This window comes from Hesperophylax consimilis, chromosome 12 (assembly GCF_061612785.1).
Source record: "Hesperophylax consimilis isolate HC1 chromosome 12, BYU_Hcon_1.0, whole genome shotgun sequence".
NCBI classification, from domain to species: domain Eukaryota; kingdom Metazoa; phylum Arthropoda; class Insecta; order Trichoptera; family Limnephilidae; genus Hesperophylax; species Hesperophylax consimilis.
In genome coordinates, this window is record NC_142847.1 from 1,100,115 (window position 1) to 1,112,665 (window position 12,551).

Here is a 12,551-nt window from a genome sequence, read left to right on the forward strand (position 1 = left end):
AAGTAGATGAATAGAGAAATAAATGTCTTGATTTAGTATAAAACTTTATTATCTACTATAATACATAATATTGCATGAAACATCATTATTTTAAAAAAGGTTACTCAAATATACAAATGTTTGAGATAAATAGTAAAGTGTTTTTTGAATAGTAGATAAATATGAACTGGATTGGAAACATTTTTATAAAATAGGTAATTAATAATTATACAATAAACAACTTATCGTTAATTTAATAAAAAAAACAATGGTGTTAAGAAATGGCCAGCCTTAATAGTATGAAGTAGAATAAAGAAAAATAGCACAAAGGAAAGAAAAGCGATTTCTAGAAGTAAACAAAGACATGCAGTAATTTTTTCGTGTTAAAACTAATTTTAAGAATAATTATGTATAAATAATTACGTAGTTGTCTTTTAAGAAAAGCAAAGCGCTTAGCCACGTTGTGAATTCTTGCTTAAACCACTAAAGGAGATTTTTCCTATGGACTAACAAGAGAAAATTCTCCTTGGCAAAATGCATCCACTCCGTCATTGAGACTGAATGCAATGGCAAGAATAAAGAGTTACGACAATAATACCAAAATAATAATATATTAATAACACTCCACAATAGGCTCGAAATCTCCTATGTAAGGATGTCTCGGGTCACAAATAGAGCCTACAACCGCTTCCTCCACATATTCCCTCATAATCCTGAAATTGATGTCTTTCGGGTCTAACTGGTCGTACAGAAACACAGGCAGCTTATTACTCAAAACCCAAACACTCTGTTTATCTTCATTATCAACCTTCAAATCGTTAGGGAATATTAATTTTTCGCTATCTTTTGCAACAACTCCTTGGGTTGATTTTCTGTAAGGCTTCCTCGTATCCCAGCAAGATAAAGAATCTCTTGTGACCATAGCATAGAACATGACTCCATTCTTGTCAATAGCTGAGGCAGAACTGTGTCCACTATATCCTCGACTCTCTCCAGCCAGCTGGATGACTTTAGCCAATAAAGCAGTGTCATTTACAGCCGTCTCATTACGTAAAATCGAAGCAGGGATTTGGAATTCACGATTGCTGGACATAGGATGGAAGTATAATATTTTATCACCAGTTCTCGTGATAGGTGTTAGGGCTATTCCAAAAACGCCATCACTCCATTGGAAGTTGATACCACGTACGTTGTAATCGCTAGCGATTGGATCAGGGTAAAAGAAATGGCTAGAGAACCTCCAGAACTTTTCATCGCGCAGTCTGAAGACGAGAAGACCAAATCTCCACACATCTGTGAAGTACACATGAACATCGTCGCATTTGTCGTCTCTGATGTCGGTGACGATGTTGGTGAAGAGGGAGTTCTGAAGGTTGAATTCGTCGGGGATGTTCCAGCGGCCGATGAGGCTGTCGGTTTTGAGGTCGAAGGCCAGAACCTGGGGAGGGCACACCTGGCGGGGGATGGTGAGAGCCTCAATCTGCCCGGAGTCCAGAACCCAGAGGCGACCGCAGCGATCGGCGGCCACGCGGAACACGGAGGTCAGGCCTTGGCAGTCTCCACCTGGGGAATTCAATTATTAACTAAGTACCTACATAATCATTTAAGGTTAAACGCGACGCTCGTTATATTCTACGTGTTCACAGATGTTGTTTTAAGTCAAATTATTAATTTGCCCCCGTACATACGCAATATGAATATGAATCAATAGTTTTGTTTGTTTAAAAACTCAATATTGTAACGATATTGTACCGATGATTCAAACTTTACATGTATTCATCAAAAAAATTTGCAGCCCTGTAAATGCTTTAAAATTGAAATGGTAAATGAATACGTTTATTTGGGAGTGTCTGTTGATTCACATTTTAAATAGGACATTCAAATAAACAATATTTGTAAAATAATGAGAGCGATTGTGGGTAGATTATATAAACTGAAGTGTTTTGTCCCTGTGAAAAATTCTATGGTAAAATTACTAGTTTCAAAAAATATTTTTCTCAGAGACTTAACATTTAGTTGTTGTATCGAAACTTAAATATGTTGCCTGTGCAGGGATAAAATATTAATTCGGCATATATCTGACTGTGCATATAAAAATAAATTGGAACATGAACACAACACTAGATTTACAAAGAATGAAGGTTGCTTGTTTCAAAATATAACAATGAATACGGTCGTGAACCCTAGAATTTAACGTGCCCAAAATGTTCAACGTGTTGCCAAGTAACAAAAAAATTGAAAACAAATTCCCAAATAGATTTGAAAATATGCTGAAAACGTGGCTCATAAGTATAAATACTTTACACTAATCATCAAGTGTAGTAGGGAGAAAAGTTAAAAAAAAAAAACAATACAACAATAAAAAATGTATGCCATTCGTGAAAGAATTGAGTTTTTTGAGTTAAACCTTAAGGTTAAACGCAACGCTCGTTGTATTCTACGTGTTCACAGATGGCGTTAATTAATTAATTTTGTTTAAATACGCTTTTGCAAGGTATTGCTTTACAGTATTAAGACAAATTATTTGTTTGCGCCCTCATATACGCAATATGAATTTGAATAAATAGTTTTGTCCATATAAAAACTCAATTCTATCGAGAAAGGCATACAAATACAATATTGGATTGAATCATCGGTAAAATTAGGAGAAATATTGCAATGGTGTTAGTGGCGCACAAGCTGCTAAATGGGCACATTTGCAATCCAGATATTCTGGAACGAATTTATTTTTATGTCCCTGATAATTTCATCAGAGCTAGACAGCACAGATTATTTATTTTTCCAAGGGGCAGGACCAACCTACCAATGATCATGCCTTTGGGGAGAATAACTACTTTGTTAAATCACATTTCTTCTGTGATTGACATTTTCAATTTGAACCAAAGAGAATTTAAGACGGCAATAAGCATACTATTTAACAAATCTGGTTAATCAGATAGTATTGATGTATTTACCCATGCAAATAAATGTATGTACTGACTTCTTATAAACTGTAATTTATAAACTGTTATTTGTGAAATGTAAATGGAATATACTGTTTTTCACAATAAATCAATAAAATAAAAAATAAAAAAAATCAACTTAATCTTTTAGAGCATAACTTGTAAAACATGTACTTTTTTTAAATGATTAAATTAGCGCCATCTATGGAAGAGCAGTCTATGAATAATAAAAATGGTAAGTAGGTTTTTAAAACGACCAAAAGATAAACATTCTTTCCCTGCTAAAAATCTTTGGTTTCTTAGAAGCATTTTCTTTCAACTATATATTTATCATTAATTCAACAAATAAACACTTACACGATGCTAAAATTAATAATAATAAACAAATAATTATGAGATAAACGTATAAGGTTGCGCAAATAGAGTTCATCCAAACAACACAAACATGCACTTGGAAGTTCCTTTTGTTTCGCTTCTAACAACTGTTATTATCTAGAAAGTTACAACCCGGACAACAAGTACAGGTACCTATATACGTCAGTCAAATACGAAAGTTCGAATTGTTTGAAAATTATTTTCATTTTTTTATCCATTTTTTTTTTCTGAAGTAGAAAGAAAGTTAGAAATATGTTGCATCCAAGCAATGCATCTGTGTGAATACCTTATTCTACTCGACTCTTGTTGCGTTACCTTTAACTACAATGGAAAATCAAGCACGCATAAATATTAATAGTCGTGCACCGAAGGACATGCCACCGTATTATTTTAATAATATTCCAATTGATGCCCATTGAAATGAGATTACAAAATAAAACGTTTTGATAACAAAATTATATTACAATCAAAATATTCCTTTCATGTTCCCACCATCAGATCTGGTTCCCTAGTGTGTATTATTGTACCAATCATACTACGGTTTCAGGCTATATTTCTGTTATAAATAGATTACACACCACTGATAACTCGTATGCTATGTTAACTTATGTTTTATTACAAATTAATGCCTTTATCGAAATATAAATATGTACTGATGAAACATTTTAGCCGTGCATATTTTAATGAGATCACTGCAATAAAATCTAATTTTTTCCCTTTCTTTCCATAGTGTATTATAACTGTTAATAATATTCATGTTTCATAAATCTATTTTCAATGTATGTTCTTTTAAGCACTTGGATCCTAGCTTTATAATTTTTTTGTAGACAGGTGAGTCAGCCATGAACCTAAGGTCCATGGTGTCAGAATGGTTTATTTCTCGGCTAACGTTACTGAAATTTTATGTCCACCAACGTTATCCAAGATAACAGGTTTGTTGACTCGTACATAGATGGCAATGCTATTTAGCAAATCATAGATAACTAGGCTTGCTTGGAGGAAGTTAGGTTCGCGGGGCTTTCTTTAGCGTTAACAGCCTACGGTGATTTTTCTCAACCTGTGCAAAAGACAAATTAGCGTAACACTCTGTCGTAAATTGGGAAATACGTTTTGTCCGCAAATACTGGAGCAATTATTATTGAACTATACGTAAAATGCCGACTGCCCCTACACTAAATACAACTTGAACAGGAAAAGGTTATTATGGTTTCTGGTGACAGTGGATATCAGACTTTATGAAAGACTGGAGGTGATATTTTTATAGTAAATCAAATTAATGATATTATTAGGTTCTGCAAGTATTTTAGTTTTAATTATTGTGACAGCTGTTTCGGCGTTCAAAGCCATTATCAAATTGTGGTTATGCAACATTGTGACGATTTATTTTCATGATTTTATTTACTCCTCTCCTATTTTTTTGTATGATGTGTGATAAATAACAATTTGTATGATGTGTGATATATAACTTTTTGTGTGACGAGTGATATATAACATTTTGTATAGTGTAATGTATAACATTTTGTATGATGTGTGATATATATAACTTTTTGTATAGTAATATTCAAATGCCAAGTTAAAAAAAATAATTATTAGAAATTCCCTCGATAGAAAAATATCGCAAAGTACGCTACGAAAATTATAAAAAAAAACACACGTGGTTCGGTTAATTAATATGTTATAGGTATGAAAAATTTCAGTTTGTTTTTGTAAATACTACTTACAAAATATCGAGAAATTTTTGCTCTATTTCACATAAGTCGTGTTAAATTAATAATCAACAATTAAATTAATATAAGTCGTGTTAATTAAATATTTTCACAACAGTTGCTTACGCAGAGAAGAAATGAGTATTGCTGATTTTTTGAAAATCTCTTCAAATTATTCACAATCCGGTTTCGTGTTAAACATTCCTAATACATTGGAATACATGTTTATGCACCTGCAATTGCATTGATAATATATAATGACTAATGAGAAAATATCAAGAATTTTATGAACACGTGTTCCGACATCGTGATAATATATTCGTATTTTTCTCCGTGCATTATATTTTATATTAGCGCGCTCCCTCTATCAATCGTATTTACACATCTCCCTTTCAGTAATCCTTTTCTTCTTTTCAAAGCTTATAACCTATTGTTTCGGTTTCTTGAAAATTTTGTGTTCTGTTTTGTCATTAAAAGGATGAAAAGCATTAGATTGTTTCTTACTCTGGTCGTGCCAGGACCAGTCGGGGAAGGGTGTCAGACGGGGCTCCTGCACGTGGCTGAGGGGGGCTCGCGGGGCCGTAGCCAGGGTGCAGGGCACCCCCACCTTCCAGCGCGGGAAGGTGACAAACACGCGCTCCTTGTACACCTCCAGTCCCAGGGGCAGAGTGTTCTCGGGGATAAACTGCCTGCAAATCAATTAACAAATTAACATTACTTTATGACAATCTCTCTAATACCTATTATATGACTAATATTATTACATGACGGAATTTCTCGAATTGACAGAATTAATTATACACGGAAGCAATTAGATGTAGTCAAAATTACACACGGAGAGAATTATTTAATGAGCAGGCAGCATTCTACAATAAGTTTAATAACAATTGAGTTGTTTTAAATTTTAAAATAAGTTAGTCCTCTCTTCTCTTATTTTTTTTCTTTGGTGAAATCAACGTGGATCTTTACCAAAAAGTCCACCGTCTCTAATCTTCTCGAACTCTCACAGAGAGTGGCAAAAGGATTAGATGCGCATCATTAAACCAACATGATCTACACCGACTTTGTAAAGAGTTGATCACGACGTACTGTTATAAAAAAACTACACAGAATAGGTTTCGACCAGCCTCCTCGATTTTGTTTGCCACTTCTCTGAGGAATAGGAAACAGTATGTACGCATCGACAGATATGGATCTAGGGAATTCTCTGCATTCTCTGGAGTACCACAGGGGTCAAACCTAGGGTCTCTTCTATTTATAATTTTAATTAATGACATTCAAGAATGCATCAAATGTGCCACTTGCCTGCTTTTTGCTGATGATCTCAAATTACTTAAGAGAATTAGTGACGGGCCAGATTGTTTCAAATTTAAAATGGGCTGATGAAAATAAATAATTTTTAAACATAAAAAATGTGTCACGACATCATACACAATTTAGAGTAACGAGATCAAATTAGGTAATTATATTTAAAAAATATATATTGTCACCAGTAGATCCATAAAGGACTTAATGGTAAGTCTTTAATCCCAAAATTATGTTTTCAGACCATATATTGTACGAAAAGTTATTCCATCATGCTACAAGCTTCTAGGGCTTGTAATAAGTTGTTTGCAAACAGTTTTCTGCTCCCGAAGCAATGATGGCTATGTATAATTGCATTTTAAGGTCTGAAATTGTATATGCCTCAGCTGTATTCATAAATTAGAAAAGATTTAAAAAAAGATCCTTAGATACACCTGTATACGAGAATACATGGAACAAAGTCTCCAGTCGAGGAGGAATGGGGCCCTTGTAGTAACGGGGTACAAAATTATAAATAACTTAATAGATTGCCGATACCTCCTGGAATGCTATAAGTTATTCGTACCAATCAACAACAGACAGGGACGGCGCCATGATCTGATATGTATCCCACGTAGCAGAACAGACGTACTGTAGTCTTGAAATATTCAAGGGGCATGTAAATGCCACACATTACCCATTATTATATGTATTTTACGTTACCTTTTTTTAAATATGTAGTTTATCTAACACGTGTGTTGTAAATGGACACAGTCTGTTATACACAAAAAAATCCAAAAGTTGTGTTCTCAGCATGCTCTTATTATATTTTGTTTGTGTCACCATCACCAAACGTAGTGGTTTAATAAGGTTGGTGATTTCGCAGGTTTGCCCGGGTTCGTCGGGTGAGGTGGTATGCGAGCATACGCCTGCGTGACGTGTCAGATCGGGAGAGGCTAATTTGGGGAGACTTTATTCATATGTCTATCACTCCTGAACACACTAATCCCTAGATTCCTACCCAACCCTCATAATTTTTACCTTCACTGAACTTCATTTCCTTTTTTTGCTTAAAACAACCTTCCACACAGCATCCCAAAAGATGAGATAGACATACGACCGAAAATAATAAGCAGCTTTATACGGCCTCGAACATAAACATAACCGAAATGCTTACCCAGACTTCATCATTTCGGCCCGGTCCCGACTCGTAGAGAATTCAAAGTCCATCAGTTTCCAGTGGTACAGGGTCCTCAGGGGCGGAGCTCCCCCCAGGTCCCTGTCCGGGTCGGGCCCCTCGGGGCTCTGGTCGCCCCTCAGCGGGGCCTGCCCCCCGTAGCCGGTTATCAGCCCCGAGGCCAGCAGAGGGAACACGTGCAGAAGGGGGTTGCCTGGAAATATATTTGCAGTGTTCAAATTTGATCTGGTGACAAATTGTGTAAAGTTTTTTTAGTAGGTCACTGGTTTGTTCATCGTATATAATTATTTATTATATTCTTGGTTATTTTTATTAACTGAGATTGACTTGAACTTTCTTATTCGCATTTTAACTTTATAACATTGTTAATCCATAAATATGACAATCAACACAGAAGTAACATTAAATTAATATACAAGTCCCTGAATGTTTTACCTGTCAGAGGATTATTGTTTTATAATATTGTAAGTCAAAATGTTATATTGTCTGATTCATTGTATAGGGAAAGAGTTTGCCATAAACATAACACAAGATTCACTCAAAATGAAGGACTGGTAGTTCCAAAATGTACTAATAAATATGGTGAAAGAACTTTAAACTATATAGTACCCAAAATTTTTAACCTATTACCAATGACAATTAAAAATAATAACATGTATACTGCTAATGTTAAATATAATCTAAGGAAATGGTTATTGGATAATAATGATCTATACTGATGCCCCTGAAATGGAATTCATATTCTTAGAAAATGGAAAAACAATTATTTTGTAATACCTGACTACCTACCTCTATTTATGAAACTATTGATGTACTTGTTGATAATACTAATTTGTTCATACATTAATTTTTACTTGCTTATTATATAAGGCTTTTATGTTGCTATTTAAACTTTTCTGCAATGTAACCAATTTATGTAATTATGTACCGTTCAAATTGTATCTTATGAGTGTATAAATGTTGTCTCTATGTCCCTGCTGACAAACTACATAAGCAGTTTAGCGGGTTTAAATGTGAATAAATAAAAAAAAAAAAATAAAAACAAAACTATCCTACCTGTTTTTTGTACAAAATCAGGTAACGAGAAGAAAGTAAAAAAAAATAATTGTGATACCTAGTGACGTTTCTTTGGACTTATTGCACAATTCCTCATCTGAAATTTAAAAAAAAGTTTCTGAAAACAAATGTTTTTGACACCGCTTTAAAAAAAATTAACCCGTTTTTAGTTGCCGAAAATTTTTTTTATTTTGGGTAGGGTATGGCTGATCTTTAAATTCCTGTTAAAAACATGATGGCAAGCCATTTCCTGATAAAATATTAGTCCATTCTGAATATAACTGAACACGTGTTCGTGTAGCTGCACTTTTCCTGATAAATATAATGACCAAAAGCTATAATGTTAAAAAATTTATGAACACGTGTTTTGACATCCTCATAACACATTTTTTTGTTTTACTGAAATTTTGCTAGGAAATCTGTGAATTCATTTGTTAAATAATTTGACCATGTTTTGAATACATTAGATATTTTCTATCAGTAAGAATCTCCGTGTATGATGTAGATAAGGTACGGTAGCTTCCTGTTTGTACCAATAGTTTCTGGAAACCGTGTATATTCGTGAGCTTAGTTTCTGAAAACCGTGTATAATCGTGAGCTTAGTTTCCTTGTTTAGTTGAGGTTTACGATCGTTTTAGCCCTTGTTATCCACGGTAACTTTACAATCTCTGCACTGGACTACAAGGCATTAAAAGCTTATTAATAAAATATTAATACAAATAATTTTGAAAAAACTGTATGATTACCCCACAATTAGATTATTTCAAGAATTTAAAGTCCCTTCACTTCATATTATTTATAAAAAAATCACTTTTTTTCAAATACATAAAGATTGTTTTAACAATGACAACTTAATAACTTTTTCGAACAGCAATAGACAAAGTATTCTTGGCTCTATAACTATTCCGCGCTGTAACACCACCACAGCCCAACAATTTTATAAATATTTTGTTGTCAAATGGTTTAACCAATGATTGGAAACGAATTATAAAAAATTCAATAGCTCAATAAAAACACTATATCAATAGTATATTAAAATCATTTATACTTAAAAATACAATATAATCTCTCAATTATTATTATATTGAAATCCTTTTCTCTTATTTCTTATTCTTATCTCTTTCCTTCTTTTACATCCTTTTCTCTTTTCTATTTGATATAATTTTATTATATATAATATATGTATATGTATATATGTAAGTAAAAAAAATAATAATTCTTTTCATGATCTTTACACTCTCTGAAAAAATATGTAAAATTATTATTTACACGCGTTTCTCCGCCTTTTTAACACGAGCATTTGCTCTAAAAAAAGTAACATGTAATTGTAAATTTAATATTAAATAGAGAAAAAAAAGCTTCGATCGCGTTTACTGGCTTTCGTATGTAAAATAGTTTCTCATCCAGTCATTAAAGTAAACCGGCTTTTAATAACTAATCCATTAATAATATTACTAGCTAGCTGGGTGTCGATATCTTTATGCATGATTTGATTACAGATGCCCATTAATTATACAAATTTCAAGCTCAAAAATTGAATATATTATTTATGTCTATTTGATTAATCAATTGCTTCTAATAACGCTGTCCAACAGGAGACTTATGTCAGACCTGGTGGTGTTACACAGAGTAATTAACAACTTAATTGACAGTAAAATATGTTTGTAATGTCGTAGGTTATAAAAAGTTATTTTAAATACGATAATCACAATTTTCAGTCACAACAGATCCCTAAGGTCTGCACGACATGTGTATGTTTTATATACAGGGTGATAATGGACGTAGGTACTTTAACCAGGAATTAAAATTTAATTTAATTATTAAAAAAACGTATTTCATAAATAATTTTTTTAACCGAGTGACCGACCGCCCAACTCCTCACTTCGACCCTGGCTATCTAATTCCTACTGATTTTCTACGGTTTTTTTGTTTAAAGAGATATGTTTCAAAAATGTCACCGGAGACCCAAAATTGAATTTCCATTTTTTACTCTAAATAAGGTCAGGAATCACTGGTTAAAATGCGTCAAGTGCGTCTCTTTACAACCTGTTTATATTTTCCTTTTATTTTATTTTCTTATTTAACGTTTTTATTTTAGATAGATAAATCTTACATAACTAAGTATTTAAAACTGAGTGTCCAGTTAGAAGTAAGATCGTAAGGAATCTCACATTTGTACAGATTCTTTGTTTGTTTACAATACAGGAATTTACCAATTTAAAAAAATGCTTTACAATAAAATTTAATTTGATTTCAATTGTTGTACGATACTAAAATTAGGTTTTATATCTAACGATTCTTTGCCACGGTATGTGGGTTTGCGTATAAATGTACAGGTATTTCTTTTAACGTGTATACAAATATTGCATATACAATTATAGATACATATTTGTTTTCATGATCTGCGGAGATAGAATGACTTGACTTTTGTTGTTATTTTTGATACTATGAATTGTTTCTTGGAACAGAATTAATAACGCACGTATGGGTACGTTTTGGACTCGTTTTCGGGCAGCATTTTAACATGGACGGGTGGATTATTCATAACGGAATAAGATGTGATTAAATGTATTTTAATACAAGTTTGTCTTATTTTCTTATATTTTATTTTTAAGTCTACTTCACAATTGCACTTTGGAGAAAACCGCCGCTGTAAAGTATGGGTAATCAATACGTAGGTAAACGTGAATACATTTAGTTACTTTCTTAGGTTTTGCTGCCTCTCTCTTAACGTTCTCCTTGTGGAATCCAAGTAACCAATTTCCTCGTTATTAACACATAAAAGTACTACTTATTCATTTCACTTCCTCCTTTCTTTGTCTTTGGTAATCGAGTATAACATATAAGCGTGTGCATATTACAAATAAATCATTAGGTAAGTACATATATTTAACATTGGTCAACACAAAATGCAATCTCGGAAGAGCACGAACAGAAAAATATACGAAATTGTAAGAAATGGTTTTAATTTCCATTCTAATTATGATTTGTGCCAATGAGCGATATAACAAACTCCAACTGGTCTCTCGGCAGGTCGAGAGACCGGGTGGAGTTGGTCAACCCTCCACACAGCATCCCTAAAAATGACATAGGCCCTAAGAGAAATATTTTCGTCGGAGCCTCCTGTGTGGTGTAAATGTAAAAAAATAGATATACGTAATTTATTGCATGACGGGAATGGAAAAGTTTTTTTTACACTTTTCTTACCAATTTGTTTTTCGTTCCAATTATGGAAATATCACACACGTACGTTAAAGGATATAAACTAATGAAGGTTTAAATCCTGACGAGCGATAAATTATATAACCTCTAATGTATGTAAAAAGTCAATAATTTTTATTCCACATTTGAAATACGTAATTTTTTTGATGCTCTGAAAACAAAATTTCTCAGTTTTCATTTTGGCAAATACGTAATACGTATTACATCCTGTGATTTTTCACGAGTACCTACCTAACTTGCTAGTTATATTTTATGTAATTCTTTATTATTATCTAGTCTGTATTCAATTTAAAAAAACACCAAATTAACTACTGTAGAAGAGGTCTTAAAATAATCAACGGCCTTAATACTACACATGCAAAGGGTCCAGATAGTCTAAATACACAAATACTAAAAAAAATTAAAAATCAGATTTCTGCTCCGCTATCATATATTTACAACTTAAGTTTTGCATCAGGAATATTTCCTGATCACTTCAAAAAATCAATAATTGTCCCAATTCACAAAAGTGGACCTAAATCTCTTGTAGAAAACTATAGGCCAATATCACTATTAAGCGCGATATCCAAAGTCATTGAAAAGCTTTTCAAAACTAGGTTAAACGAATATGTGGAGAAACATAACATTCTAAGTCCTAACCAATACGGCTTTCGGTCGGGTAAGGGAACGGATGATGCCATCGCATGTCTCACTGAAACTATTGCAGGGAATATGAACCATGGCAAGAAAACTATTGCCCTTTTCCTGGACCTGGCCAAGGCATTTGACACTATATCTCATAAAATTCTT

General features: G+C 33.1%; 1 protein-coding gene across 2 annotated transcripts in view; it reads right to left on the minus strand.

Moving 5' to 3' along the window:
- Positions 1-132: 132 nt before the first annotated feature.
- Positions 133-12,551, minus strand: part of LOC149418985 (dopaminechrome tautomerase-like) — a 74,139-nt gene continuing 61,720 nt past the window's right edge. Inside the window, exons 3-5 of one of the 2 annotated variants that reach the window (XM_089638018.1) lie at positions 7,464-7,677; positions 5,507-5,691; positions 133-1,542 (exon numbers count right to left, since the gene is read on the minus strand). In XM_089638018.1, coding sequence (XP_089494144.1) covers positions 593-1,542; positions 5,507-5,691; positions 7,464-7,677 — 1,349 coding nt within the window. In that variant the 3' untranslated portion in view covers positions 133-592. The remainder of the gene's footprint in view (positions 1,543-5,506; positions 5,692-7,463; positions 7,678-12,551) is intronic. The other variant, XM_089638019.1, reaches the window with a different exon arrangement.